Source organism: Apostichopus japonicus, chromosome 5 (assembly GCF_037975245.1).
Source record: "Apostichopus japonicus isolate 1M-3 chromosome 5, ASM3797524v1, whole genome shotgun sequence".
NCBI classification, from domain to species: domain Eukaryota; kingdom Metazoa; phylum Echinodermata; class Holothuroidea; order Aspidochirotida; family Stichopodidae; genus Apostichopus; species Apostichopus japonicus.
In genome coordinates this window covers 2654137-2681192 of record NC_092565.1, presented here as the reverse complement: position 1 = coordinate 2681192, position 27056 = coordinate 2654137, and the positions used below count along the sequence as shown (strand labels likewise).

Genomic DNA, 27056 nt, shown 5'->3' with positions numbered 1-27056 from the left:
AACTCAAAAGAAAGTCTTCTTACAGTCCATCCGTCTTTGCAATAAGCTTTAAAAGGTTCTCCTGACCATGTAAGCGGGTATATAAAGTGAAAACCTTCACTGATTACGCCGTTGTCGTAAAGATCTTGGCAATCCTGTACACGTTTACATACTGTCCCATTTCCCATATAGTTCACGTTGCAATCGCACGACATATTGCCATTATGGTTTTGGCACATCGCATGTTCACTGCATGTATAGTTTATGCACACAAGAACATTATTCTCACGTGAGCATGTTTCCGTGCAGTCCATGGTCACGTACGATCCGCCATTCTTAATACAGAGAAAAAGTGCATAAATATGAATATAGTGTTGCCACTGTGATGATATTACGTAGATTACATCTCTGGAATAGTGTTCTAGTCTGTTTTCAAGGAAAACATTACAACTTTAAATAATTGTTTTTCATATGACCTTTATTTAGTCCGTCCAGACATATGCACAGTTGTTCGATTAAGTCAACCCGTGCGTAGACGGAGTATTACTTGTAAAGTTCTTGGCTTCACTTTTGATTGGCTATATGGGGAGCAACATGCTTGATTTATAATATGCTGGATTTATTATTGAATGAGAAGGGTCTCACAATTACTTTTTTTATTTAACATGAACAGCCTTTAATAATATCGCTTGATTAAATCTACTTTTTTATGTTTTTAATTCAACTTCATGATCTAAGAACAGAAGGAGAGAATGAATCATCATAAGATCAACAGGTATTTTGTGTCGTCTATTGTAGAGTGATTACTTCGTGAATTAATAAATTTGTAGCTTGATCATGATGGAATCTCAAATCTGTTCAGCACATTTACCCGAACAGCAGAAGTTACTAGTAGCACGACAATTGCAAAAAATAGCAAAGGTGACGTCATTTGTTTATCATCACCTACTATAAAGACATGTCCACTGTCTCCGTCAATGAAATTCAAATATGTGACATTGGCAAGTAGAGAAACTTTCCTTTTATCTGTGTTTTGTAAAACCCTACAACTGCTACTTTGTTGGAACAAAGAAGACTGTTTTTTTGGCGGATACGATTGTCAAGGAACGCACATGATGAGTAGACTAATAACAGTTTACGAATACCGGTATGACTCCTCCCGTTTCGTGATAACACCCACAAGCACTCTCCGGTATGCAATTCTGTCCGAGTAATAAAAAGCCGGCTGGACAAACGCATGTTCTTCCTCCAGTACATTTTATATGGCAGCCAAACCACCCATTAGGGACTTCACATGTACCCTGGCATACACAGTCAGCAAATACTTGATTCAAATGGCATGGTGGCGAGGTGGTCGCCGCTGAAAATGGAATATGGAATTTGTCATCAGGATGTTAAGGCAATGTTCCCTTTGGTGTCATTCACATATTGTGCTAGTGCGATGGTGTACACGTATACTAGTAATAACTGTGACAATGGATTTAAGTCTCATCTCCTGGGTTTATACAGGAGGATAAGAAATGAGCTTAAAGTAAAACACAGCACTTGGTCCGAAAAAAAGTGTTTCTACTCTCTCGTTCCCTTCCGTCAACCGCACATGATATCCAACTCGAGATTTATCACGACGATACTTCTTATCACTAAAAAAAATGGTACCGTATACTTAGTCTATCGACAATAGAGTTAATTTCTGCAGTTCTGAATGTAAGGAAATATTCACCAAAATTCAGTCCAATTTATGCTTATCAATTAAACTTACTTTTCTATTGTATGTGCTTTAATGTACAAGACATTGTTTTCATAGCTCTATAAACTCATCTTATGCAAAGTTGCTTAATTTTTGTCATACCTAATAGAGAAGAATGAAGCAGAACAATGAATACAAAAATTATACAATAGCCTGAAATCAAATAAATGTTTATGTCGATTAATTTTTATACATGTAGGAAATGTAAGATGTATGTAGCTTTGGCCATACCTTCTGCCGTTATTGATGTGGTTACCGGTGAACTCGTGGATTGCAAGAAATTGTCAGTCGACATTCGTCCCAACAGTCAAGAATATAAAAAGAGCATGATGTTAAAATAATGGGTGATTTTATTTACCAAGAAAATAGTAAGATTAAATGGTAAAGTATGATTTTATAATGTTAGGATGTAACTTGAGAGTCCTGATGGGGAAACGGACCTATAGATTCCTTCCGATTTAACCCCTCTGACTGGCTTTTTCCACAGTCGGTTAAAGAAATGATATAAAACAACAGTTTGGTAAAATAACAGTTTAATACAAAAGATATTAAAAAACTAATGGAACAATTTGGTATGGTAAATGATCTTTTTCCAGAAACATGACACCAAAGCTAAAGGCCTATATACAAATGCATAGGTCAATCTAAGAATAATCGTAGTACTAAGACAATGGTCTTCGAATGAAAACACTTAATATAGCCAGTAACTCGCGAATAAAGTCTGATTCTAAACTTATTTCTGTCGTCTAGCTACATGCTAGTAAATCGGATATTTTCAGATTGACTTTGATTTTCCCCCTTTCATTCTTTGAATGGAAACTCTACCTATGAAGCTGATGAATATATCATTTCTAACGGATGGACTATCAAGCAGTATCAGCAAGTTTACAAGATTAACAAGAATATATGCTTTACAAATGGTGAAATTTCAATTTATTTTACGCTACATAAAAGTACCGGCTGTAGCCTACCGAGAATAGTTTGGATATGATGTATTACTAAGACTGCTTTAAAATACTTAACAATGGTCAAATTGAAGAGTCAATAGAAACTGTTCTGTAACGATAGTCAGGAACAGAACAACAACAAATCCCCGAAATACACAGCTCTGATAACCCAGCACCGCTTATATGATTTGCACAGCTTATTATAAAACTAAATACCAACCTGTTGTGGTTATTGATTTCGTTGAGGACTGTAAAGTCGACTTGGATGATGTCGAATCTGTAATCGAGTGTAAAATTATCTCTTCCTTACTTGAATATAAATAATTGCGAACATTTGGAACATTTCAGTAATTTTCAGTAACGTAAGAAAAAAATAAAAGTTAATGTGCTCCGAACTCCAACTACTACAATATTTATATGAACATTATGTATAATAGTTCTTCCCGCAACAATACTGGTGAGTAACCTTTAGTCTTCTATCCGATTCCTATATATATATATATGTATATGTATATATATTATATATATATATATATATATATATATATATATATATATATATATATATATATATATATATATATATATATAGGAATGATTAGAACAACCAGCAAATTTTTAGTGAATATTTTTAACTTAGGGATGAATAGAACAATCAGCAATAAAAAGTAAATAGGGATTAGAATATATATATATATATATATATATATACTGAGATATTTTGGATTGTCAAATACATGTTGCAAATCTGTCAAATTAAATGTTTGATTTTTTGTTCATCTTAAAAGAGATTTTTGATGTTGTTTTGTTATGTATTTAAATGATAGTTTTCTGCTTTTTATCGCATTCCATTACCACATTGCATATGTTGTATATTAAGAAAATGTCAATATTTGGCTTCTGCCATCTTGTTTTAAATTCAGAATAATAGTATTCTGATCGAAGTTAAGAATAATGCATAGAGTTATAGACGTTTCATAACTGACTTGTCACTGTCAGCACCGCCCTGAAACGCTGACACGTAAATGCAGCCAAATCTATTGCATTTCCTACACTCCTGTAATAATCAAATCAATCAATACTTGTATGATGTAGAAAAATGTACAGCACCCCTGTTTACTACTCTTAACGCTCTTAGTATCTATGACATAAATCGTTACTATGTTGGTATTTTTATTTTCAATTGGTTACATGATAATGCTCCGTTGACTTTTCGCAAATAATACGTAACAATCCCTATCCTAACCGTGCGCCAAATCATTTTTCTGTTCCTTAGTTTAGACTTAGGTCTTCACAACTTGGTATTCGTTATGTCGGCGTAAATCTTTGGAATTCCCTCCCTACTATTATTACTGGTTGTAAAACTTTGAACACCTTCAAATAACGTCTTAAACAGTATCTTATATCAAACTATCATTGATTTTGTATTTCCTTCCATTGCCATCTTTGTTCTGTTTTCTCTGTATACTTAAGCTTTCATTCTATATTTTATTTGTCAAGGGGTGTCAACGTAAACAAGCTCTACAGAGTTTCTTGTTGGCACTCCTCAATCTCTTGTTCTCTTGTACATGTACATCTATTGTCAAATTGCATACTTTAATACAAGAGATTGAAATAAAGTCTTATGAATTGAAAACAATTGGATTAAAGTTTCAACACGGTCGTAATCACAAAACAGTCGTCTTCATAAACATCGTCGAAATCAATCAAAATGCTAATTTCTTATTGCTCTATGATGATGAACTACAAATTTCCATTTTTTAAAGAAAAATGAGCGAGTTATAATATACTGAGAAACTGTCTCAGCACTACAGCAACTGCCTTTCACGTTTATCGAACTAACATCTGTTAATAAATTACGTCAATGTTCCAATGTAAGTGACCAAAGCGTCAGATGATACTATCAATTTAAACACACTTTATTTTATAATTAATATGTGACTGAATTGATTTCATCTATCATTTCTATAAGATTAATTATAGCTTAACACCATTTTTTAATAGAAATAACTATATCTGCAAATTCCAGTACGATATTATAGAAGGACAATACATTTAACAGATAGTTGATTTATTTTTTTCGTTACGTAGCAAATACCTGTCCAGAACATTCCGAATATATGTATACTTAAGCGTTCACTCACACAAAAAGATATAACAAACTTTTCTATTGTGAAGTTTAAATGCACAACTCTTTATTATAGACTTTAGTTGAGTTTAAAACACTCTTACTTAATTTAATTTAAGAGGAACCTACCTGTGTTTGACATCATAGAAGAAATCCCCGGAGAAGTCTCATCAAACATACCATTGGTTTGACCGTCTTCTAAAAACAAAAATATTTGATTCAACAGTAAACTATTATGTTAATTGTCAAACAAAAACATCTATAATCATTTATATGAGGTACGAGTTAAGGAAACTCGACTCAAAAATCATCTTCGTAATACATGTTGTATTATGCAATCGCATTTAGACACGAAATAATGATAGAAGATAAATAAAGACTTCCACTTTCATTTACATACAATACATATATACAAATTACTCAAATAGATTAGCAAAGACTTCCGCTTTCAATTACATACAATACATAAATACAAGTATACAAATAGAATTGCAAACAGAATAACAAGGACTTCCATATTCAGTTACATTAAAAACATATATATAAATAGAATAACAATGCCACCAAAGGTTCAGGTGATACTATATGATATTACAATCACCATATCATTTAATGCTAATCGGACCCGACTTTAGTATAAAACAACTTAAATCTAGGGGCATTGTCATCCAATTGAATTGTAATCTCTTGAATGTCGCGGTGGATTTCGATCCCAGCCAACTGTGAACATGGCCTTTCTTGAGTGTTTACTATATAGACATTGAATTTAATTTCCCAGCTACACAGTAGATCAGTATGAACTATATTATCTCACTCATGTCCTCACATGAAGTTCGGTCATCAGTTAAAACTTACTCTCCATCAGTAGGATACTTTATTCAAACTTAATCAACTGCCTGGATGGTTTTACCTACAATATAGTCCATCGGTAACAAGCATAATATATTGATATAAAATACGAGGTATCCCCCAAAAGTCTATCCGGACCAGGCAATGAAATAACCCGGATTCACATTTCATGCGATTTATCATCTCAATGGATGCACATAGTCTCGTGAAGCTTCACTAGACTGAGAGACGTATGTCCACGTAAGTCAAACATGCACTACATTGAGAGACGTATGCCAACGTAAGTTTACCATGAACTACACTGAGAGACGTATGTCCACGTAAGTCTACCATGCACATTTAATATCCACCGCCTGCTTTGCCAGAAATCCAAGGAATGCATTCATAATTTTGATAAGCGGGATTTTCAAAATATGCGTAATTGTTATTTTTCATTATTCCCACAATGAATAGTAAGGTTTTATCTCACAGAGAAATACATTACTCTGAAGGGAAATGACAGGTCAAGTTGACATTTTTTTTTTTTAAACGGGTTCTGTAATGTTTGCCGAGAATTTTTCGAAAGAATGTTTCGAAAGCAAAGTACATATTCTTAATACTTATCTGCTTGCTGCGTTCTTACTGATATACAACCCAGCAACGAGAATTCATATCGGGCATTTCGTTTGACTTATTACCATGCGTTAACATATATTACAACACTTAACGGAAATAAATCAAGTTTGTTTACACAATAAAATAAAAAGTGAGTTCAATATCAGTGAGTCTGTTTATATTTAGAGAGGATGGTTGTAAATATATCATCACTATAACTTTACATGAATAAGAAAAGCGTTTAACTAAGATTCAGTTATTTCGGGATTCTCTATATATTCACCAAACAGTTCATAAGAATTTCTATTATGCATATGATATATACGTTTGAATATAATATGTAAATGAAGCTTTAAATGAAATCACTGTTCCTTTTGCAGTGAAAGAAAAGTCAGATTTTACTTTGATACATGTATTACTTGTCTACATTTATAACTTCTTAGATTACCTTAATAGCAACTGTTACTTACCGATACTCGGTATTACCTCCATTTGATTGCTGCAGTTACCACCACAAGGCATAACGGCATCTTTAAATGAGTGTGGTTTTGTGCACTTGAAAAAAAAAGCTGAAATCATAAGAACCGTTAGTTTAAAGATCACCATCGATGCAGTTGCATGACGAATATTTGCTGCAATTATAATAACTGATCCGTGTTTGCAACATTCATGTTTTGTCTTTAAATTCACAACGTGAAAGTAATGCGATGAAATGTTAGATCTACTTTCCGTTATTCTACTTACCAACGCTTCCCGTCATCGAAGAATAAATGCAAAAATCAAGAAGGAAGCATGAAAGATACACAAAAACTGAATTTCACTCATCTTCCTTCCTCAATGTTTAGTAGAAACTAAGATTTTTTCTGGATAATTCCTTGTCAGCTCATCAATGTTCTAAGTTCCTTTGAAAACCCTCGTGTCGCTTCGCAGATACCGAAGTCTGAGGGAACACACAACCGATCACGTGATTCATGTTCAGCTTATTTTTAATGTTAATATTTGCCGAAAACGAAAAAGAACATGGAAACAGCCACGCCATTGATCGAAGGATATTGACGTCGTTTGGATTACAATATGAAGTCTACTTCTACAGAATTATACACAGAGACACAATATTAAAAATCTATGATATACAATCAATAACAGACCTAATTCTTTATAATTGAATTCATTAATCTTTATGATGTCTTAAATGTGTGATTTTTGGGGTCGTGATTTAAGAAAACGTGTTTTGTTTTAATTATTTTTTATATGAATCCTGAAGTAACTGAATCATAGTTAAACGCTATGTTTATTCATGGAAAGTTATAGTGATGATACATTTGATACCAGCCTCTCTAGATATGAACCCTATTTGGCATACAACTCTATAGGTCATGGCCCAAATGGAAGAGAAAGAAAAGGCATCATAAAATTTTGTTTTAGAATAAATTTGATATGCATATTTTCGGTTCAAACGAACCACTTTTTTTTTTAGTGGCATTCGATGTTCTGTTATATGTTTCTTTAAACAGACTCACTGACATATAAAGCTTACTTTTTATATTTTTATTGTGTAAACAAATTTTATTTACTTCCGTTTAGTGTTGTTATATACGTTAACGAATGGTAATAAGTCAAAACAAATGCCCGATATGAGTTCTCCTTGCTGGGTTTTATATTAGGAGTATTATATGCGAGTACTAAAATTAGATAATATATTAATTATAACTAATTCTTTCTAGGCAGAGTCACTGACATTAAGTTAAGTTCACCTTTACGTCCTAAATGTTTGAAGATTAATATGGAAAAGCACAATTCGCTTTGTTATTTCGTTATGTTAACAAAATGGTTGTGAGTCAAAAGAAATGCTCGAAATAATTTTATTTGTTTTTAGGTTGCATATCATTATTACATGGATCAAACTTATTTTAACAAATTCATTCATTATAATGACTACATTATTTTACAACTACCATTGATGAATCCCAAATACTAGAATAATACACAACCTCAAGCATGACATATACCTTGGGGGAAATATCAACAAAAGGTAAAGTAAGAACGCATCAAGCTGGTTAGTTTTAAGTCTATATGCCATTTGCGATTCAAACATTCTTTCGAATATTCCTCGGCAAACATCTGTAATTCTATATCTCTGACAGTTTGACGAGGTAGGTTACATTTGTTCTTAGATGGTTAGATATTAATGTATAGGATTTAAAAAGTTAACATGCATTAGAACAATAGAACAACATCTGACACTTATCATTTCTGTTCACAAATGAGAAAATAAAAAAGGAAGCAACACTGGGTGGATTCAAATCAACATGGATAAACTTTACTGATGAAATGAGATTATTTATGTCAAACGGTGAAACGTCAACGACAACAAAAGGAACGTTGAGAACGGATATGACTGACCGATCAACAACTGCGGCGCACTCAACAGATGGGATGCGAATATTACCGTCAAATGATGAAAGGTCAACGCGAATCAACAGTTTGTTGTCAACAACAGGGATGCCTACAACAGGTTTGTGATAACACGTGGTGTATTTTTTTCAGTATTTGACTCAGTTATAAAACAGATTGATATTCATCATTATTATGTTGGCATGGACACATTTACAATCGTATGCTAACGTCCAATCATATGTCTAATATTTACTTATTACGGGACCATTTAAAACTTAGCGTTATTATTGGAAATTATTGGAACAAATGTGATAATTTATCATTCAGTCATTGGATTCAATCAATAAAGTAGCAACTAATTATGATTCGAAACTGCTTATCGCACCTTACTGTTCACTTAAGGAGAGATAATGTATACACGGGTAAGGTGCCGTAATAGGAAGCTGGATCATGCCATACTTTCAATACCACATTTAATGTGCTAGTTCGGTCACCAAAACATATTTTCAAGGTATAAGCTGGAAGACAAAGGAGGCATTTATAGGAAATTAAAATTAATCCCAAATGATGCCTTGACAGAATGCAGAATCTTAATTTACGATATCTGTGCATAAAAGACCTCTAAAAACCGTGAATGAAAATGAACTTTAGTATTGAAATTGTTTTATTGAAGAAGGATTCAATAAAATTGTTCTCTTTGAAAGATGTTTACACATAACTCAATTGGTTTCCTTCTTTTTCGGATTTTCTGCTTTCATCATCTTAATTTGCTGCTGCTGGAAATGCTTCCATTTTTTTCAATCTATTAAACCTACTGAAAAATACTAAAAGAATGAAGTAGATAAATCCAGGTTAAAGTAGCAGAATTTCGCTCTTAGTTATAAAATATGATGTATTTTCACTATTAAAAACACAATGTTACTGATAATTGTCTTGATAAACACGACTGGAGCATAGTCTAACGGAGTGTCCCAATTACACAAAATGGCGCCTGTGGTAATTATAATAAGCTGAATACGGATGAAGCAGATTGCTGTGATGGGCTTCTGACGTCTGCCGAGTGTTGCAGCTCTGAATTCATTGTCCATTGGTAAATTCCCTGGTAACGATGGACTATTAATCGATTTCCACGCTAATACTAAGTTTTAATTGTCTGCCGAACAGGAACGTGCAATTATTACCTTAATTCCAAAGCATGGCAAGGATAAGGACTTTATTTAGAACTATCGTCCAATCTCACTCCTTAACACTGCCTACCAGATATTCGCCAAAGTATTATCAACAAGAATTAAACTTATTCTCCCCAAAGTGAATGATTAGCAACAATCAGACAGGTATCCTTAAAAACCGCTTTATTAGGGAAAAAAACATCCGCTTCGTTTTAGATGTGATTGAGTATTGTAACACGAGTAACAAAATAGGTTTACTGTTCCTCGTTGACTTCAAAAAAGCATTTGACAGTGTGATATGGGAGTTTATTTTCACCTTTCTTAGATTCTTTGGTATTGGGGAAAGTTTTATTAACTGGGTAAAAACTTTGTATTCTAACAATTCCGCCAGAATTATAAACAATGGATAGGCTACTCATTCCTTCTCACCCCGCGGGTTACGCCAAGGTTGTCCCTTAAGCCCTTATATATTTCTAATATGTGCTTAGGTTCTCACACTGTGTGTTAATGATGATAATAATGATAATAATAGCGATATATAATGCGCACATATCCGCCATGCGGGGTGCTCAATGCGCAAAAAAAAGGAGAAAACAAAATATATGGTAAAAGAACAGCAAAACTTAAATTAAATCTAAATCACTGAAAGTTTCACGTATGAGATGAGTTTGAAGGAGTTCTTTGAAAGTCAAAATGCTGGTGAACGACTTCAGTTTAAGTGGTAGTGCATTTCAAAGACGACACCCCATGAGTGTCTGGATCTCTGTTCCCGAAGAAGAAACATGTTGCTGGAACGAAGTTTCCGTGATTGTGAGTAAAGCTCTAGTAACTCAGAGATGTAGATTGGAACCACTTTGTTCAGTGATTTGAAACCAATGATCAGAACTTTTTAGATGATTCTGTAGGAAATTAGTAGCCAATGAAGTTCTCGAAGTATAGGTGTTATATGACAGGATTTTCTTGACAAAGTAACAATACGTGCAGCAGTAGTTTGAAGGCGTTGAAGTCTGGAAAGCTGGCATTGAGGTAGACCATATAAAACTGAATTTCCATAATCAAGACGAGAAGTAATACATGAGTGAACGATTTTCTCAATGGCATTACGGTTTAAGAATCTTCGAATTCTACCAATATTCCGAATGTGAAGAGAAGATGAACGGATAACACTTGAGATCTGTGGCTTCATGGTCATGGAAGAATAACAAAAATTGGGAATCACCTATTTTAATGTAAGGGATACTAATCTTGAGAGCAGTTGACGGGATCCAAAATGCAAAAATTCAGTTTTGTCATCATTTAATTTCAAGACATTTTGCTGCATCCAATCACGAATTTCCTGAATACACCTTTCCATGGTTTTAAATGATGAGTCAATGATAATATTGCTATCTATGATATACCCCTATTTGACAACAACATTAAAATTTTACAATATGCGGACGATACGACCATCTTTTTAGACGGTAGTTATAGTTCTTTAAAATAAACTGTTAGTACTTTTAGTACTTTTGAAAAGTCGTTGAGTCTAAAAGTCAATATGGACAAATATGCCCTTTTTCCAGTAGGTAGAAAGACACAGAGCGAACCATGGTTCCATAACATATTTGGGTTGAACTGGTCTAATGGTCCTGTTGCTTTATAAGGCCTCTCGTTTACCAATAACAGATCAGACCTTTTTAGTTTCAATTTCACTCTTAAGCTTTCGAGGCTCAAACGTTTACTGGGTGTCTGGTCGCAGAGGGACCTTACTCCAATTGGAAAAGTTACCATTGTTAAAACACTCGGTCTTTCACAGTTGTTTTATCTCTTTCAAATTCTTTCAAATCCCCCACATGAGTTTATTAAAGAACTAGATGCCATTATTTTTCGTTTCATTTGGAGTGGGAAACCAGTAAAAATCGCCGTTCCTCTATGAATGGTACTATAAATCAGGTGGACTAAAAGTCACACATAGTCATTATTTTATATATAGTCTTAAGTGTACCTGGGTGAAGAGATATAAAGACAGTAGCGATAACTTCTGGAAACTGTTTTTCGATTTTCATTTGAAAAAGTACGGCAAATCTCTTTTTGAACTGTAATTATAAAATAGACGACATTCATATTAGTAATTCATTTATTTATGACGTCTGTCATGCATGGTCATTGCACTCTTTTATTAGGCCTTATTCCAATTATGGTGTACAGATAATTTGGAACAACTCGTTTATTAAAATTAACAATAAGATGGTATTTTACAACTCAATGTTCCAAAAAGGGATCAGGCAGGTGAAGCATCTATTTAACAATGACAATCGTACATTGTCAATACTGCGTTTCTAAGAGAAGTATAGATTAGATTATTGTCCATTAATTGTTTACTATGGAATTATTTCCTCTATCTCTAGAGCATGGAAGGATGGACTTGTGAAGGTTAACGAGGATATTGTTGATAGCTCTAGTGATTACCCCAGTTTATTACCTCTGTCTCTAGACACATTTATAATAACCTTATTAATCGTGTTAATGCTCCTCCTGCGGCTGAAGCCAAATGGAATCTTTATGTCAATAGCACAGCCACCCAATGGGAGAATACTTTTCAAGCCCCGTTTCACTCTGTCAGAGATATCAAGATGCAATATTTCCAATTTTGCCTCCTCCATCGCATTATTGGAACAAACCACTACCGCCCTAAAATAGGGCAAATCGATAACCCGCGATGTCACTTTTGTGGTCGCTTTGATGAGACCCTGTTACATCCGTTTTGGGATTGCCCTATTAGATCGAAATTCATTTTACATGTGGAGCAAGCTATTTTTGGCAGTCAGTTTATATTTTCGAAGAATGACGTATGCTTCGGGTATCATTTTTCTGTGAATCACTCACATAATTTTTTAATATTTCATCTCAAGTACTTCATCTTCAGTAAAATATTACAAACACGGAAATGAGATGTAGGAAAAGCTTTTATTTCTCACGAGCAGTTAAAAGACTCATTTAGTAATTGCACTATACTGTTGAGTTAATTACGATGCATCATTGTTTTTGTATGTACTCATCATTACTTGTAAATGGTTGTTGACCTTATTGTATTCAAATATGTTCAAATTGGCACAAGAATGTTACCAATAAAGATACTTAGCGTGGTAAAAAGAAAAAAGACTAAGAGTGCTACTAAAAACAAACAATTGTCGGTCAGGCAGGTCAAAAGGAGAGAGGCGAACCCTCTTAGAGAAAGTGTGATAAAATATGGTGCAAAGATAAAAATGGTGCAATATTTTAAAACTTGTGAGCAATATTGTTTAACAGGTTATTCTAATATGTTTCTACGAATTACGTATGGATATCTGATGGTTTGTTCAGGAGGGGTTTAAAGAAGTGACTATCTTTTAGTTGGTCGGGAGGTATGATTTGCCTTTATAAATGTAACTTGATTTTTGCTTTGGAATTACAATGTGTCAATGATTTGGTCACGAAGTGTAATCATGTATTGCCTAGCTATACAGCACTATTTTAAGAATTATGATGTACTTATTAAGTTAAGTTGGCTGCATACGTGTCGGCATAACAATTTATAGTTATATATGCGGCATGGAGTAAACCTAGATGCCAAATATGCCCCCATATTACCCCAGGCACCGTGGTCAAGATTCCCAAGACCCCCTTCCCTCTCTTGTGATTCTATTAATGTTATTTACATTTTCTATTGTGTACTTTGCAAAGAGGGCAATTATGTAGGTGAAACAGGCTCCCGATTCCGCTTACGTTTTAATAATCACAAAAAATCTATTCGTGATAATTTTGCAGGATTCCCAGTTTCCGAACATTTCAATCTTCATAGTCATTCTCTAAAAAACCTAAAATGTATTTTAATTGCCTCGAACTTCAAATCAACTACTGAACGTAAACGTAAAGAAATCGATTGGATCTTTCGTATTAAGTCTCACATCAGTGTCACATTTTGTACTTTTCATTCGACTGCCAAGTATTGCTGACGAAGGTCCCAGGGGGACCGAAAATTCCAATATATTTTCTAAAACTTACTCCTTATATGTCAATTATGAGTCATATTTTATTTCTCTGGTTTTCTCTAATAATATATATATATATATATATATATATATATATATATATATATATATATATATATATATATATATATATATATATATATATATATATATATATATATATATATCCACTCAATCGCTCTTCGCGTACATAAAGTTTTCAATTGACAACAACTAATAACTACCACGTAAATTGTCATGTAAAACGTTTTAAATGTTCCGTCCTTTTGCAGGGGAGTCTTTGGATTAATATGTATTTTGATGATCATGGGTTCTATAATTGATATTATTGATGATGATGATAATAATGAAGTTAAAGACCCACATGGTACAGAAACAGAAGAATCATTGCCACTTATGACGATAGCAATCGGCAAGGAAGAAGAAAAGGAAGCAATACAAGAGATGAATAAACAATCGGTGAAAGGAAAAGTAGCTGGTAGGCATGTTTGTCTTGATTTTTATTTCTTTTTCATCTTTTTTATTCTGATACTTACCAGGTAGGGAATCTTCCATTGGAAGATAATCAAGTAAGCTCATGGAATTTGATACAAGATAATACAAATGTTACGCAATGTTGTTAATTGACTGTTTTAGCGCAAAATTCATGAATAAAGGAGGGTTACAGTATTTTTCAAAATCATTCAAAAGTCGCTCGACAAGCGTGCATTTGCGTGACGTCCCCGTTGATAGTTGATCAAGTTTAATCATAATGAATGTATGCAAATGTTAGGCTGGTATTTATCTTAGTTATATCTTACCAAAATACATAACTTTGTTGAATTGATTGAATTTATATAATTGTATATTTTGCAATTTAATGTCGAAATGTCACTTGTCACGTACTTTGCATTTCTACAATCTCCTAAAAATATTCACTCTTTAATCATTCATTTAGAAGAACTTAATTTAATTTTTTTTTTTTTTTTTTGGGGGGGGGGGAGTTATAAGCTTACTTTTTTACATGCTAAATAAATTAAATAGTTTGTTGTAAATTGTATATAGAAAAGTATATATATGAAAATGGCAGGATCGATCATATCATGTTAAATGAAAAGATTTTGTAACAAAATGTTGAATTTTTTTTTAGGTTAAGTGATAGTTTTGTTGCAACTACATGACTAGGTTGACAACATAACAAATGCTTAAGAATTGATATAATTTCGTTGAAAATTGTGAGTTATAAACTTAATATCCATTCAACATTTCGCAGAAAAATTCTTACCTTCCTCCAATGAACACGTTTTCATTTCGACGACAACCACAGCGTGCCCACATGGATAAGATGTGAATCAAGTACTGGATCAATTCAACTTAATGACTCCTTTCTTTCTTTATTTATTTCTACGTTCCTCCAGCCACCATAAAACAAATACTTTTGTCGTTTGCGTTTAACCGCAACTTGTCCAAGTTAACTGTTGTCGGTTCTTACGGTAATCGAGACATTGGATGTTTACACGGTATTCGAGTAATCTCCACGATGTGGATAGTGCTGTTACACGTGTTCCTTGCAATAGATAAGAAGTTAGGATATCTCGATATGTGTAAGTTATAGTACAATACTAGCTATTCATTATAATACTTGACAACTTGTTAAACATACTCGAATCTCTGATTGGTAGTTGACCGATTGATAATACACGGTTAAACTCACAGGCGGATGGATATTAAATTGCATTACGTTTCATAATCATTTTAAAGTCGTCTACTGTATCGCTGAATTTAAACCTACAAAGGTGTTCAAAATTAATGATCTTGCAGTTATTAATTTCGAACTCAAGTTCCATAGGCATGGTACGTAGCGATTCAGGTGTAACACAAGTTACTATTTTTCTACCGTGACGACATCGAGTGTGCGTGCTCAAAACCTAACTTACGTGTGTACTTTCCATCTATACGAACAGTTAACCCACATGACGGATGGAGGATGTTTAGATCAGCCATTTACCAGATAATTGTATACAACGGTTGTTTACCTGTAGATACTTTTCTCTTTCTAAGGTAAGTGTATACATAGTAAACACTACATATTCTATGCGTACAGCAGCCAATATGTTTTGCCGGAATTTCGAAGCGACCACACCATTTGTCCTATACAAATATTCAATATGGACAGTATAGTGATTTATTCATTAAAGTGTATATTAACATTCCTTCTTCCAATATATCCTCCTTCTACTTCTTCTCCTCATCATGTGTTCTCATACTTCTCCTCTTCTTCCTGCCTCCTCTTCTCCAGTGTTCCTCTTCCTCCAGTCTCTCCTTGTCCTGCTTCTCCTCATCTTTCTCCGCTTTCTACGCTTCTCGCTTCTTCTCTTCTGTTACCTTCTCTTCTCATTCCTCCTTCCTATATTTCCTCCTCCTTCTCCCCATTGTGTCTTTCCATACTTCTCCTCTTCGTCTTGCCTCCTCTTCTCCAGTGTTCCTCTTTCTGTTCCTACAGTCTCTCCTTTTCCTGCTTCTCCTCATCTTTCTCCGTTTTTTAAACTTCTCGCTTCTTCTCTCCTTTTCCCTCCTCTTCCCATCCCTTCTTCCTATATCTCCTCCTCCTCATCCTTCTCCTTGTCTTTTTATTCTCATTCCCTCTCCGCCCTTCACCTCCATCTCCGCCTCATCTTTCCCTTGATTCGCTTCATTCACGTACAGTATCACATGGGATACGTCACCTACACAAGTCATTTTACTTGCCTATAACGTTATAGACCTACAACGATTTACATTACAGAGGTAACGTAAGGCTATGTCAACTTTGCAGATAAGATGGCGGGTGGTATTACCACGGAGAGATTTCAATGAATTACCGACTAACTGCATCTTTTATTTCGAGAAGAAATATCCTACATCATATTCCGCACCGAATAATGAACTAATGTACATGAAAACATAAAAAGATTCTTAAATATGTTAAGAATGGATAACACATAGTTTGTTTAAACTGATATTGTATTTTTCATTTCTAGCGGCCTTTTAGTGTGTTACGCCACTCTATTTAAATTGGAAAAGAACAATGGAAGTCTTTCCTGGCCTTGGCTTTTCCTGCACAGATACATAAGGTATGAAACTATGAAACAGAAGTGAGATTAGGATAATATGAAAATGAATTCGATATACAGCCTCAGCTCCCCTGGCCCCTCTCATCTCCCCCTTACACCCATCCTCCCTACCCTTGCCCCTACCCCTCCTCGTGTTTGGGTAACGAAATACAATTAACCGATGACGTGTTCAAATATTTAAAACATAATCTCTACCTAAGTCATCAAATTTCAATATAATTGCTTGGAAATGAAAGAAAGTATAACGGTCATCTGTGCCCTCCAATAGATTGACACCAATACTGGCCGTTGCCATGGCAATATGGGTATTTGTTGCACCACATACGTACTGGGGACCAATGATGGGTACTTTGATGGACAGGTCACGTTGTGAGACTTCATGGTGGACGAATTTATTATACATTCAGAATTTTTTCCCGTGGGCCATTCATGTGAGTATTTATTACAAAGGGTGAAGTTTTCTTTATTGTGGTTATAGACATACGCAAATTTCAACTTATACGGTACTCGGTTAATATGCAGTTTGAAGATGATCAATATTTTCAACATGAGATCTGTTGACATTATGTAATGACATTATGTTATGTTCTATTTGTACCAGTCATCGACACTACTCTTACAAAAGATTTGATCAAGAAAGTTTGAACGAGGTACCAACTGTGCACACGAGCAAGTAAACCTACACCTGGTTTGTTTGTTTTGGGTCTGAGATCTAAAGAAGTATGTCGGCGGAAATTCTGAACGCCCCAACGCCCCTTACAGCCTTATTGCGTATCGTTCGTGTATCATTCTTTACCGAAACGCCCATAAGACCACTTAGTCTTCTGCACCTTGTACATATATTATTCTTTCCCTATACAGACGCCCTCAAACTGTCAGACTTGACCAAGAACGTGTCTGTTTTCACGTAACATTCTTTACCGAAACGCCCATCTTATCGCTAAGCTTACTGTATTATTCTGTACCTATAGGCCCTCCGAAGTTACCATTACTGTGTCCCATTCGTCTATCGTTATTTACTCATACAAACGCCCTCAGTCAAACCAGACCTGATTATAAATGTGTCTTTTTCATATATCATTCTTCACTGAAACGCCCTCCCAACCTTCGACTTATACTACCATAGTCTCAAATTCCCTCAGACCACTAAGCCTGTACTGTATCTTGCGTACGTGTATATATTAATATTTTACTGTTTCTTTTGGGGAGGTGAGGGGTGGGGGGTGGGGGCGGGAGGGGTTGTGTCGCATTCTTTCCCACAACGCTGCTCGGGCCACTGAGCCTATACTGCATCTTGCGTGCCCTGTTTATTATTCTCTAGTTATATTGGACCTATATGCTAAATATTGCCTTGTTTGTGCATTATTCTCCACAGTGTTTAGACGTAACTTGGTATCTTAGCGTAGACATGCAGCTCTTCCTTGTGAGCCCGTTCATAATTTACTCACTCTACAGGTAAGTCTAAACATGCAAATTCTTGGTAATAAATAAAATTTTGATATTTTATTAAAAATACTTTTTTTTTTAAAGTATCATAAAGCTGAACATTTATAAGGCTCAAATAATATTATTTTAAATGTTGATGAAATATTTAGTACAATAATGAAATGTAATATTGACGGATTTACATTACGTCCAATAATATATATAAAACAGAACTATTGTATTGTTCGATACAAGTGACAAACGCCTACAGTGGAGTGAATACATTCCGTACCGGTTTCGAACCTCTGGACATGCAATCAGCGTCCATAGCCTAGTGGTTAGGGCGTCCGCATATAAAGCGGGAGGCCCGGGTTCGAATCCCGGTGGAGGCTGGAATTTTTTTTTTTGCACTGATCTGGATTTCCCAGCTCACTACAATTTCAATTCTATATATTACACATATGTTAAAATTCAGTCATTTGGCGTCGACTTTTATAAATTCGCCTGTATTTTATAATTTCTGTTCCCTCATTTGTATCAAAGCAAGGCCCTCTAGCACGGTCCCCCCCTCCAACAAATTAACCCCTGGTAATTCACTCACCGACCACTACAATGAGTCACATTGACGTATCTCCTGTGGAACTTCCCGTATGGTGCATTAAACAAACTGGCGCACATAAATATATTCAAAGTTACCTCAGAGGTAACTCACGTCAGGACTCGAACCGTTAAAAAGTTTATTGCCTTTTCATTGGACCTCCACTCTCTGACAAAGAAACACACAATAAACACGTTTTCGTACTTTCTCCTACATTTCATCACAATATATTTCCTCCACAGATCACAAAGGCTGGGATTGCTTTTGATTGCCGTTCTGGTAAGCGCTAGTGTGATCGTCAATGGGATAATAGTAGCTGAGTATAATTTTTATGCGTCTACAGCAGCTAATATCAGGTGAGTTAATATTTACGTCAATCTATCATTTGTCATAATACGTATCACTAATGATGTAAACGTCATTCCAACACGAAGTATAAACATTGTTCAAAATAAACCCTTTATATAAAACAGAACAATGAATAAACTTACGACCAGTGTGTACGATAACATGAAGGAGCAGGATCTAAACAATTACAAGAGGGGGGAGGGTATTTCGTCTGCCTCACTTCTAACTGGATTCTAAATTAATTTAACTTAAAATACAGTAACGCGTAGTTTACTTATTGTTACGAAGTCCAGCTACTATGATTCGGGGAAACGAACACGAGAAAGTAGATGAGAGAGGAAGTGTTTAAATATGAATCTAATCAGTGTCTCTTGGTGAAAACAAACAACTTAAAATAAATACACCGGTACTTCACGTTTATCTTAGTGCGCCGGAGGTACCTCCAGTTGGCCGGCTGCCGATGGGCACCTCGTCGACGTGTCACGTCACAGGGAAGTCGGCGATCGCATAAGTTTCATAGAGGGCGTGTCTGGAAGATGTCGATTTCCAGCAAATTGAAAGTTCTAAACAAAGCCCCCTTTTTTTTTGCAAACCGATGGTTAGGCTACATTTCCCATTGACGTAGTGTGGTTGTAAGGCTAAAATAAGGTCTACTGTTTTTGATTAAATGTAGTTTTAAATTGTAGGCCCCTATTCCTAAAATAAAGATTAAGAGTATGAGTCGTGTGACCACAACACACGTACCTCCTTTCTAGCACAGCGCTCTGAAGAAAGTCTTGGCTTCCTTGTGGGAATAGCATGCCTACTTGAAGTTGGAGTTGGAATTGTTCCTATGCAAGTTTCAGTAACGTTAGGCCTAACCAAGTTAGGGCTTACTTCCACTTCTGGTACAGGGCTACTTGCAGTTCCACTCACGACACTCTCTTGCAACTTTATTGTGGGTACTAATCCGGGTATAAGTGGCAGTCTTAGTCACCCGCCACTTAAATCTCGTTTATAACGATCGAATTGGGAAAAGCATCGATCATCAAAATGTTCGTTACAAATAATCGATGGCCCTTTGAAGTCAGCCCTAGTGAGCTGCACGAAACGGGTCCAAAGACGTTGAGTTTTTATATCCTTTGGCCACTGATGAAGGCTTATTCTATCAGAACTTACATTGCTACAACCTCCAACAACACAACGCCTTGGCATTTTAATCAATCAGTGTAAATTTGAAGACAGAATAGCTACAAAATGGAGGATGTACAACCACGTTTACACCATAAACCACACAAACTCAACGAACAGTGCGAGTGTTGTTTACATCCAGCGTTCACGATTTGACGTCAGCGCGTACTTCAGCTGATTTCACTTTTTTTTACAAGGTTACATAAAGTAGCCAATTTCTTTTACAATTTTCTCGCGAAAGACTAGGTTTTATGAAATAGGAGTTATATTTTTGGAAAACAAATCCTCCAAATTAGCTATCCAATAACCTGGAATACCCCATGGCAGGACCACTTTAAGTAAATAACAGTGTCAGTTCAGGAAGAGAATATGTCCAAAGAGAATCGGTCCAAAAGGTGGTAGCAAAAGTGGAGCAAGTAAGAGTCAAACACAAACGGGTTGGTAGTATAGAGAAAGCCCGGAATGGAAAGGTGTATTTTAAGGGGTATAGGCAGACCTCATAGTGAATTTAACGTGGCATGACGGACAAGATGGAGCCACTAGGAGAAGAGCACAGGCATCTCCTTGGAAATTAATTTATACCATTCTTTAAGCTTACTCGACCGTAAATTGATTGTGCTCTACGCTTACAAATTAGCACAATAATAGTAAATACCAGCAATGAGCGTGACAAACTCTTAAAGTAACATGCTACATCCTAACAATATTCATAAGGTTTTAAAGTCTGAGTAGTGTAGGCTATCCATTTATTTGAAAAGCTGACTTTTGTTTTGGCAGTCTGGTCAAGCAATGATACAATATTCACACATAGCTAAATGCATGGATTCACCTCAGTCTAACTAAGAGAATTGAGTGCAGGTTAAAACAGTTTGGCTTCGGCTTTGGTTCCCAGTGCGTGAGTTATTAAATTGATCATCAGAAAGTTCTGTGTCCCATAAATTAGTGTTTTCAATGTAATAATTGACGTGAAAACTAGGTCCGCTAGTCGAAAATAACTGTATTCACTTTCGTTAAAGTTTATATAATCAGTATGGATGAACAGTAAAAAAAATATTCAAAGCAAATACAAAATATTAACAAAGACCCTTTGTTTTCTTCCGTTTAGGTCATTAGCATCTGGAGGAGATTATTTTGATATAATATATAGTAAACCATACTTCAGAATACAGGCCTTCCTCGTTGGTATGGTGGTTGGGTTTATTATATACAAAGCAAAGGACAAAGAAATCATAATACCTAAGGTAAGTAGTGTAGCCTCTTAGTGAACTACACGGGTCGCGGTTGAAAACGCGCCAACCACAAGAAAAGACCTTAATATCCCAATCGGTTACAGGCTGTTTACTGTAAAAAACTAGGATAATAAAAACTTTGTTAGCACTGCCTATTAAAGTGGGGCTACACTAGCAATATCCTTTTTAAATAGCGTCCACTTCCATGAAGTTGACTGGACGTAACATATGAACACAAAATGGCCGGGGAGTACCACACGACAACTAGCTGTCGTGCCCCGTGTATAAGATTCAGCAACCTCCAACCAAAGCAATCTTTATACTCACCTTACCAGAATAAGTGCAGAAATATATATGACCCAAGGATACACAATACCCATAAAATAGCTTTCCACCGAGATGATCATACATATGACCTGCTCAGACAAACGATTTACTTAAGAGAATTACAGGAGAAAAAAATAAGACATAAGCAAAGAACGCTAGATTGGCCAACCTGTAAACATATCATGTAACATAGAGAAACATCAAAATGCTTGCGGGCCCTACCCAACAATCGAGTTTCTGAATTCAAGCTTTAGGATAATGACTGAGTAATTATACTAATCATGTAGAGGGGAAAAGGTAGAAACCTTGAATAACTCTCCAACTGTTCGGCAACCATGGAAACAAGGAAAATGGATGTAAAAACTTTTCGAGTTACTTATGTTTTTTTTTACGTGACTTAGTGTTTGACTTTTTCTAACAAATAATTTTTGGTGGCGCAATACACAATTGCTGTGCCACTACAAGTACCAGCTTTGGTCTCATACACCGAAAGATACATTTGCCATCTCATCATTGTCATGATCTTTGTCATCTTTGGTGTAGCATCACCATATCAGTCGTTGTCGTCATCGTCGTCGTCATCGTCATCGTCATCATCATCATCATCATCATCATCATCATCATCATCATCATCATCATCATCATCATCATCATCATCATCATCATCATCATCATCATCATCATCATCATCATCATCATCATCATCATCATCATCATCATTTTCCCCCCTCCCCAGCCTATATATCTTATATTGTTTCTTATTCCTATTTGGATTACCACAATGGATGTATTAGGCAGATCCGACGATATAGGCAAAGCTCAGTCAACGAATTACCAAGCCTATAGTCACCCCTGTTATCATGGCAACATATATATTATTTCCCCTACTTCTTGTAGACTAACTTCAATATTTCGTTCATTCTCCCCCATCGGCCCGTTGTTGTGATTGGTTGGTTGGTTGCTACGTCACTGACTGCAACCGTTCTCTGTGTTACCATTAATCACCATACGATAAACCCATCACTTGGTAAAGTAGGTGACGTCACGTACCAATCTCTGCATCGAATTGCATGGGGAGTCTTCCTGGCATGGGTCGTCCTATACTGCCACCTTGTCAAATCAGGTAAACCATCTTTTATCTTTATCACCAATAATTGTTCCTCCAATAAACTTGCGACGAGAAGGTAACGTTTATTATTGTTTATTATTATTATTATTCTTATTTTTATTATGATGTTCATGATCATCATGACCATCACCATGATGATGACGATGACGATGATGATCATCATCATCATCAACGTGGATAAATCTAGTATTAACCACAATTTGTATTTGCTTTATATCTCCAGGGTGGATTAATAACTTTCTTAGTTGGCATGCCTGGGTACCATTAAGCCGTTTGTCTTACACGGTCTATCTCATTCATCTCATAGTAGTTTACACATTCATCGGCAATCTAGGGCAGCCATTTTACACTACTACTTCTATTATGGTAAGTATCAGTGGTATAGTCCAACGTGCGCTCGCCCCACCACCCAGGCTCCGCTCATTCAACCCACTTCCCCAACCATACACTTTCTTTTTCTTTGTAACCTCCTAAAAATACAATAGACACACTTTTAGTGGGACGGATCGTTTAAATAAAGACTTTAGTACAACGAATCGTCATTTATTCCAGTTTGTCAAGTAACTCTCTTGCTTATGTTTGTGAATGCGTTGTGGTCAAGTGGTTAATGCAGCTGATCTAAGGTTTGCAGGTTCGAGTCCTGACCAGATCATTATGTTGTGTCATTGGGCAAGGCACTTAATCTCCAATGCCTCTCTTCACCCGGGGGTATAAATAGGGAATTGCGAGGTAACTTGTAAATCTAGTTGCCTACGTCGGTTTGTGGCTGCACCCTATGGGGAGTCCCCCGGGGCACACGTAGATGTAGTGCCCTAGGAAGGATTGTTTGAATTGTGCACTCTTTGATGTGTGGGTGTGACAAGTTACCAATGACCAGGGGTTGCGTGTTGCAAAGTCGTGGGAGGGGGCCTTGGCCTTAAACTTGACTGTTCACCTTTTTTTTGTCTGCCAAACGCTAGTAAATTTCTTTGCTCAGCCTGTTTCAATTTTGTTGACAACTTCCTCCGAAAATCTCTTTTCAAAGATTTGTTTACAAATCAAGGTCAAAAAATTACTTTGCCCCCATTTAAACGCATTGATGTAAACCACAGTCCGTTTGATTTTATTAATTCACCCATTAATTAATTAATGGTAAATTTCTTCTGTATTTCTTCTTCGTGTTACAGATTTTCAACTATGTAGCAGTGACGTGTGTATCGTTCATGTTTGCAGCTTTCCTTTATCTCTCTGTGGAACTGCCAGTTGCCAATTTAGAGCAAAATTATTTGCCAAGGCCATAAGCTATTGTAAGCTATTTGACTATTTCTCAGAACAAATGATGGAACTTCCATCAGAACATCGTGACGAAATTACAACTGAGCTGTCGACCTTTAAAATAAAGTTGGGATTACGTGGCTATACACCCAAATGGGATGTTTCAAATGAGACGCATAGAGGCCAAGTACTGTATTATTACCTGATAGCCTGATTGAATTAAGCACTGTTATGGTGTTTTTCATTTTTTATGATCAACATAATTCTATATACAAAAACCGTGAACAGAAAACTGCCTGAGATATTAATCAACCAAAGACTTAATTTTACGATTAAACTGAAACAATACATGGGTGAATATAACGCAGTTGAAAGTCATATTTAAAGCCCTAAACAAACAAAGCACAAAAAGGAGTAAACAAGAAACTAAATGATGGGAATAAAAAGTACAAAACAATAGATTTAATATTGCTGGGGAAAAGATTTATTTTGGAGACGGTTCAAATTTGGATTTACATTTCCTGATATTAATTGTTTTCATATATTTATATAAGGCACTGGCGGCAAGTTTTAAATAATGTATTGCACTGATATTGGAGAAATGAGTTCTTAACTGGTAAGAATAAAACTCATCTTCCTGATTGTTTAATGAAAACTTAACTTACCCTCTCTCCCTCCCTCACCCACCCCCCCTCCCACGCCAAACCTGTTGCATTTTACAATGAGAGAACAAAAGATCTTTTCTCGTCGTGTCTTCTTTTGTTCTTTTTTATTGTCTTATGGTATACTTGTCATTGTCTAAAGATAGTTGTTGTAACAAGTTCCATTCGCAAAATATCATCCAACTTATTAAAAAATTATTATAATTAAAGTACATTTTCACATATTTTGTTTGAATTTTTTAGACATTTCATGCCGTAAAATTTAAACTTGGTTTAAGATCTCTACATTCTTGGGTCTGCTTATACTCTCGGTATTTTGCTTAATGTTTTGTCAGTAGTTAAAGGGTCTCCGTCAGTTAAGAAAATATTGTTGTAGTTCCAATATCTGTGAAAAGACAATAAAAGACAAGAAATGTTTTTACTGGGATGTATACACCCTGCATAACCGTTGTTCTTAGGAATCAAGTGTTGTGTGAGGAGTGTCAAGTGTTGTGCGAGGAGTGTTGTGACTAGACTCTATTACCCCCACCCAAACATTTCCTAATTAGAAAAGGTTTACGAAAATCCCATTTTAATGGCTGCTTGTGTCAAATCCTTGAAAGCAGAACTTCAAGTCACAGTATAACAAATTACTCTTTTAAATAGTAAATTAAGCTTTTGAAAAAGTACGGAAGCTGACAGAATCTACCATTACAGACTTTTCAATAATCTCCAAACATTTTCAGACTATATATAGTATATGGCTCATAATATCCTGATGTTTTTTCAAATCTAATAATTTCTTGTTTGCCGTTACAAAGTGGGAATTAACGTAGTATGACAACAACCCCCCCCCCCCCCCATGCAACTCCACTCCTCTCCTCGAAAATGATATCAGAGTAAGAAAAAGTAAAAGAGCACCAAATGAAAAATTTTCGTCGTTAGCTCACCGAGTCCATAACTTTAATCTGTGTATGAATAGAGCAACCAGTGTGATTCTACTCCTTGGCCAACAGCGATGCCAAAGTTGATAGCTTGGAGTCCAGTGTTGTTAGGATATGTCAGGAATGCATTCCCACCATGCATAGTCCTGCCACCGTTACTCTCCTCAATGGTGAAGCTACCGATCTGTTTTTCAGAGTCTGTTACCAAGATCCAAATCTTGGCGCCTTCAGCCTCGCTCATGATCCTGGGTCCGTTCTATGAAAACACGAGTAAAAAACCAACAATCTTGAATCCAAATCATATATATGACCCATCATGCTTATAATAGCCCCCCCCCCCCCCTTTCTTTCAAACAGTGCTCAAGTAATTGAAGCTATATGGATGACAAATTCTAGTTTCTGATCTTATCACCATCTACCTCACCCAAGGTCACTTGTCCATTCTTGAACAGAGAAATTCAAAACACTGTTGAAGTCAAGCTTACTGACCCAGTTTTTCTAGTGTGCCCTATAGTCTCAAAAAGTGCATCACCAACTAATTAAAATGTAAACAGAGTAAAATGTGAACACAGATTTACCACTATGTGAACATAACGTTCAACACAATTTGCAGTGTGCACACAAATAGTCCAGGAGCCCAGAAGGTTTATTCAGCTGAAGAGGTACAAAAGGTTTGGTGGCCTGATTGTGTTGGTAGGTGACCAAGCTTCAATAAAATGTGTTGCTGCCGGGGCACACCCTGCATGGTAGGTGAGGGGGTCACAAAATAAGGGGGCAAAATATGCTTTTATTTAGCTGAAGAGGTACAAGCACGCAAGTTTGTGGGTTTTATACCCAGGAGGGTACCTTGCATCATGGTGGCAATGACAGCAATATCTGACTGCATGGGGCCCCAGACAGTAGCCCAAAAGGGGCCCGCCCATATGGTATTATTCAGCTGAAAAGGTACAAGGGTGAATTCTTTTGCATTTGAACTATTACACATTGGGGTGTACTAAAACACTAATGACAGTAACTTTGTCCTGCATAAGGGCCCAAACAGTAGCCCTAAGAATGGGCCATGCGGTACAACCAGCTGT

General features: G+C 35.8%; 3 protein-coding genes, 1 long non-coding RNA gene and 1 other non-coding gene across 5 annotated transcripts in view; 3 read left to right on the top strand and 2 right to left on the bottom strand.

Annotated features, from left to right (window-relative positions):
• LOC139967294 (uncharacterized) overlaps positions 1–2431 on the bottom strand; it is a 29173-nt gene extending 26742 nt beyond the window's left edge. Inside the window, exons 1-2 of the mRNA XM_071970940.1 lie at positions 1958–2431; positions 24–1339 (exon numbers count right to left, since the gene is read on the bottom strand). The gene's annotated coding sequence lies outside the window, so the exon portion shown is untranslated. The remainder of the gene's footprint in view (positions 1–23; positions 1340–1957) is intronic.
• LOC139967293 (uncharacterized) overlaps positions 1–27056 on the bottom strand; it is a 62248-nt gene that overhangs the window by 27104 nt on the left and 8088 nt on the right. The window contains exons 4-5 of the mRNA XM_071970938.1: positions 25984–26233; positions 25099–25439 (exon numbers count right to left, since the gene is read on the bottom strand). Of these exons, the coding sequence (XP_071827039.1) occupies positions 25997–26233 (237 nt within the window). The 3' untranslated portion in view covers positions 25099–25439; positions 25984–25996. The remainder of the gene's footprint in view (positions 1–25098; positions 25440–25983; positions 26234–27056) is intronic.
• LOC139968153 (nose resistant to fluoxetine protein 6-like) lies at positions 14098–21715 on the top strand. Its single transcript, XM_071972548.1, has 8 exons — positions 14098–14298; positions 15218–15403; positions 15764–15860; positions 16820–16912; positions 17181–17343; positions 18288–18367; positions 19178–19291; positions 21559–21715. Exons 1-8 carry the CDS (start codon positions 14121–14123, stop codon positions 21713–21715), a joined length of 1068 nt encoding a protein of 355 aa, XP_071828649.1. The 5' UTR covers positions 14098–14120.
• Positions 18658–18729, top strand: Trnay-aua (transfer RNA tyrosine (anticodon AUA)). Its single transcript has one exon. It is a non-coding gene; the product is annotated as a tRNA-Tyr (tRNA).
• Positions 22941–24432, top strand: LOC139967295 (uncharacterized). The gene is made up of 3 exons (XR_011792961.1): positions 22941–23132; positions 23362–23504; positions 24305–24432. It is a non-coding gene; the product is annotated as an uncharacterized lncRNA (long non-coding RNA).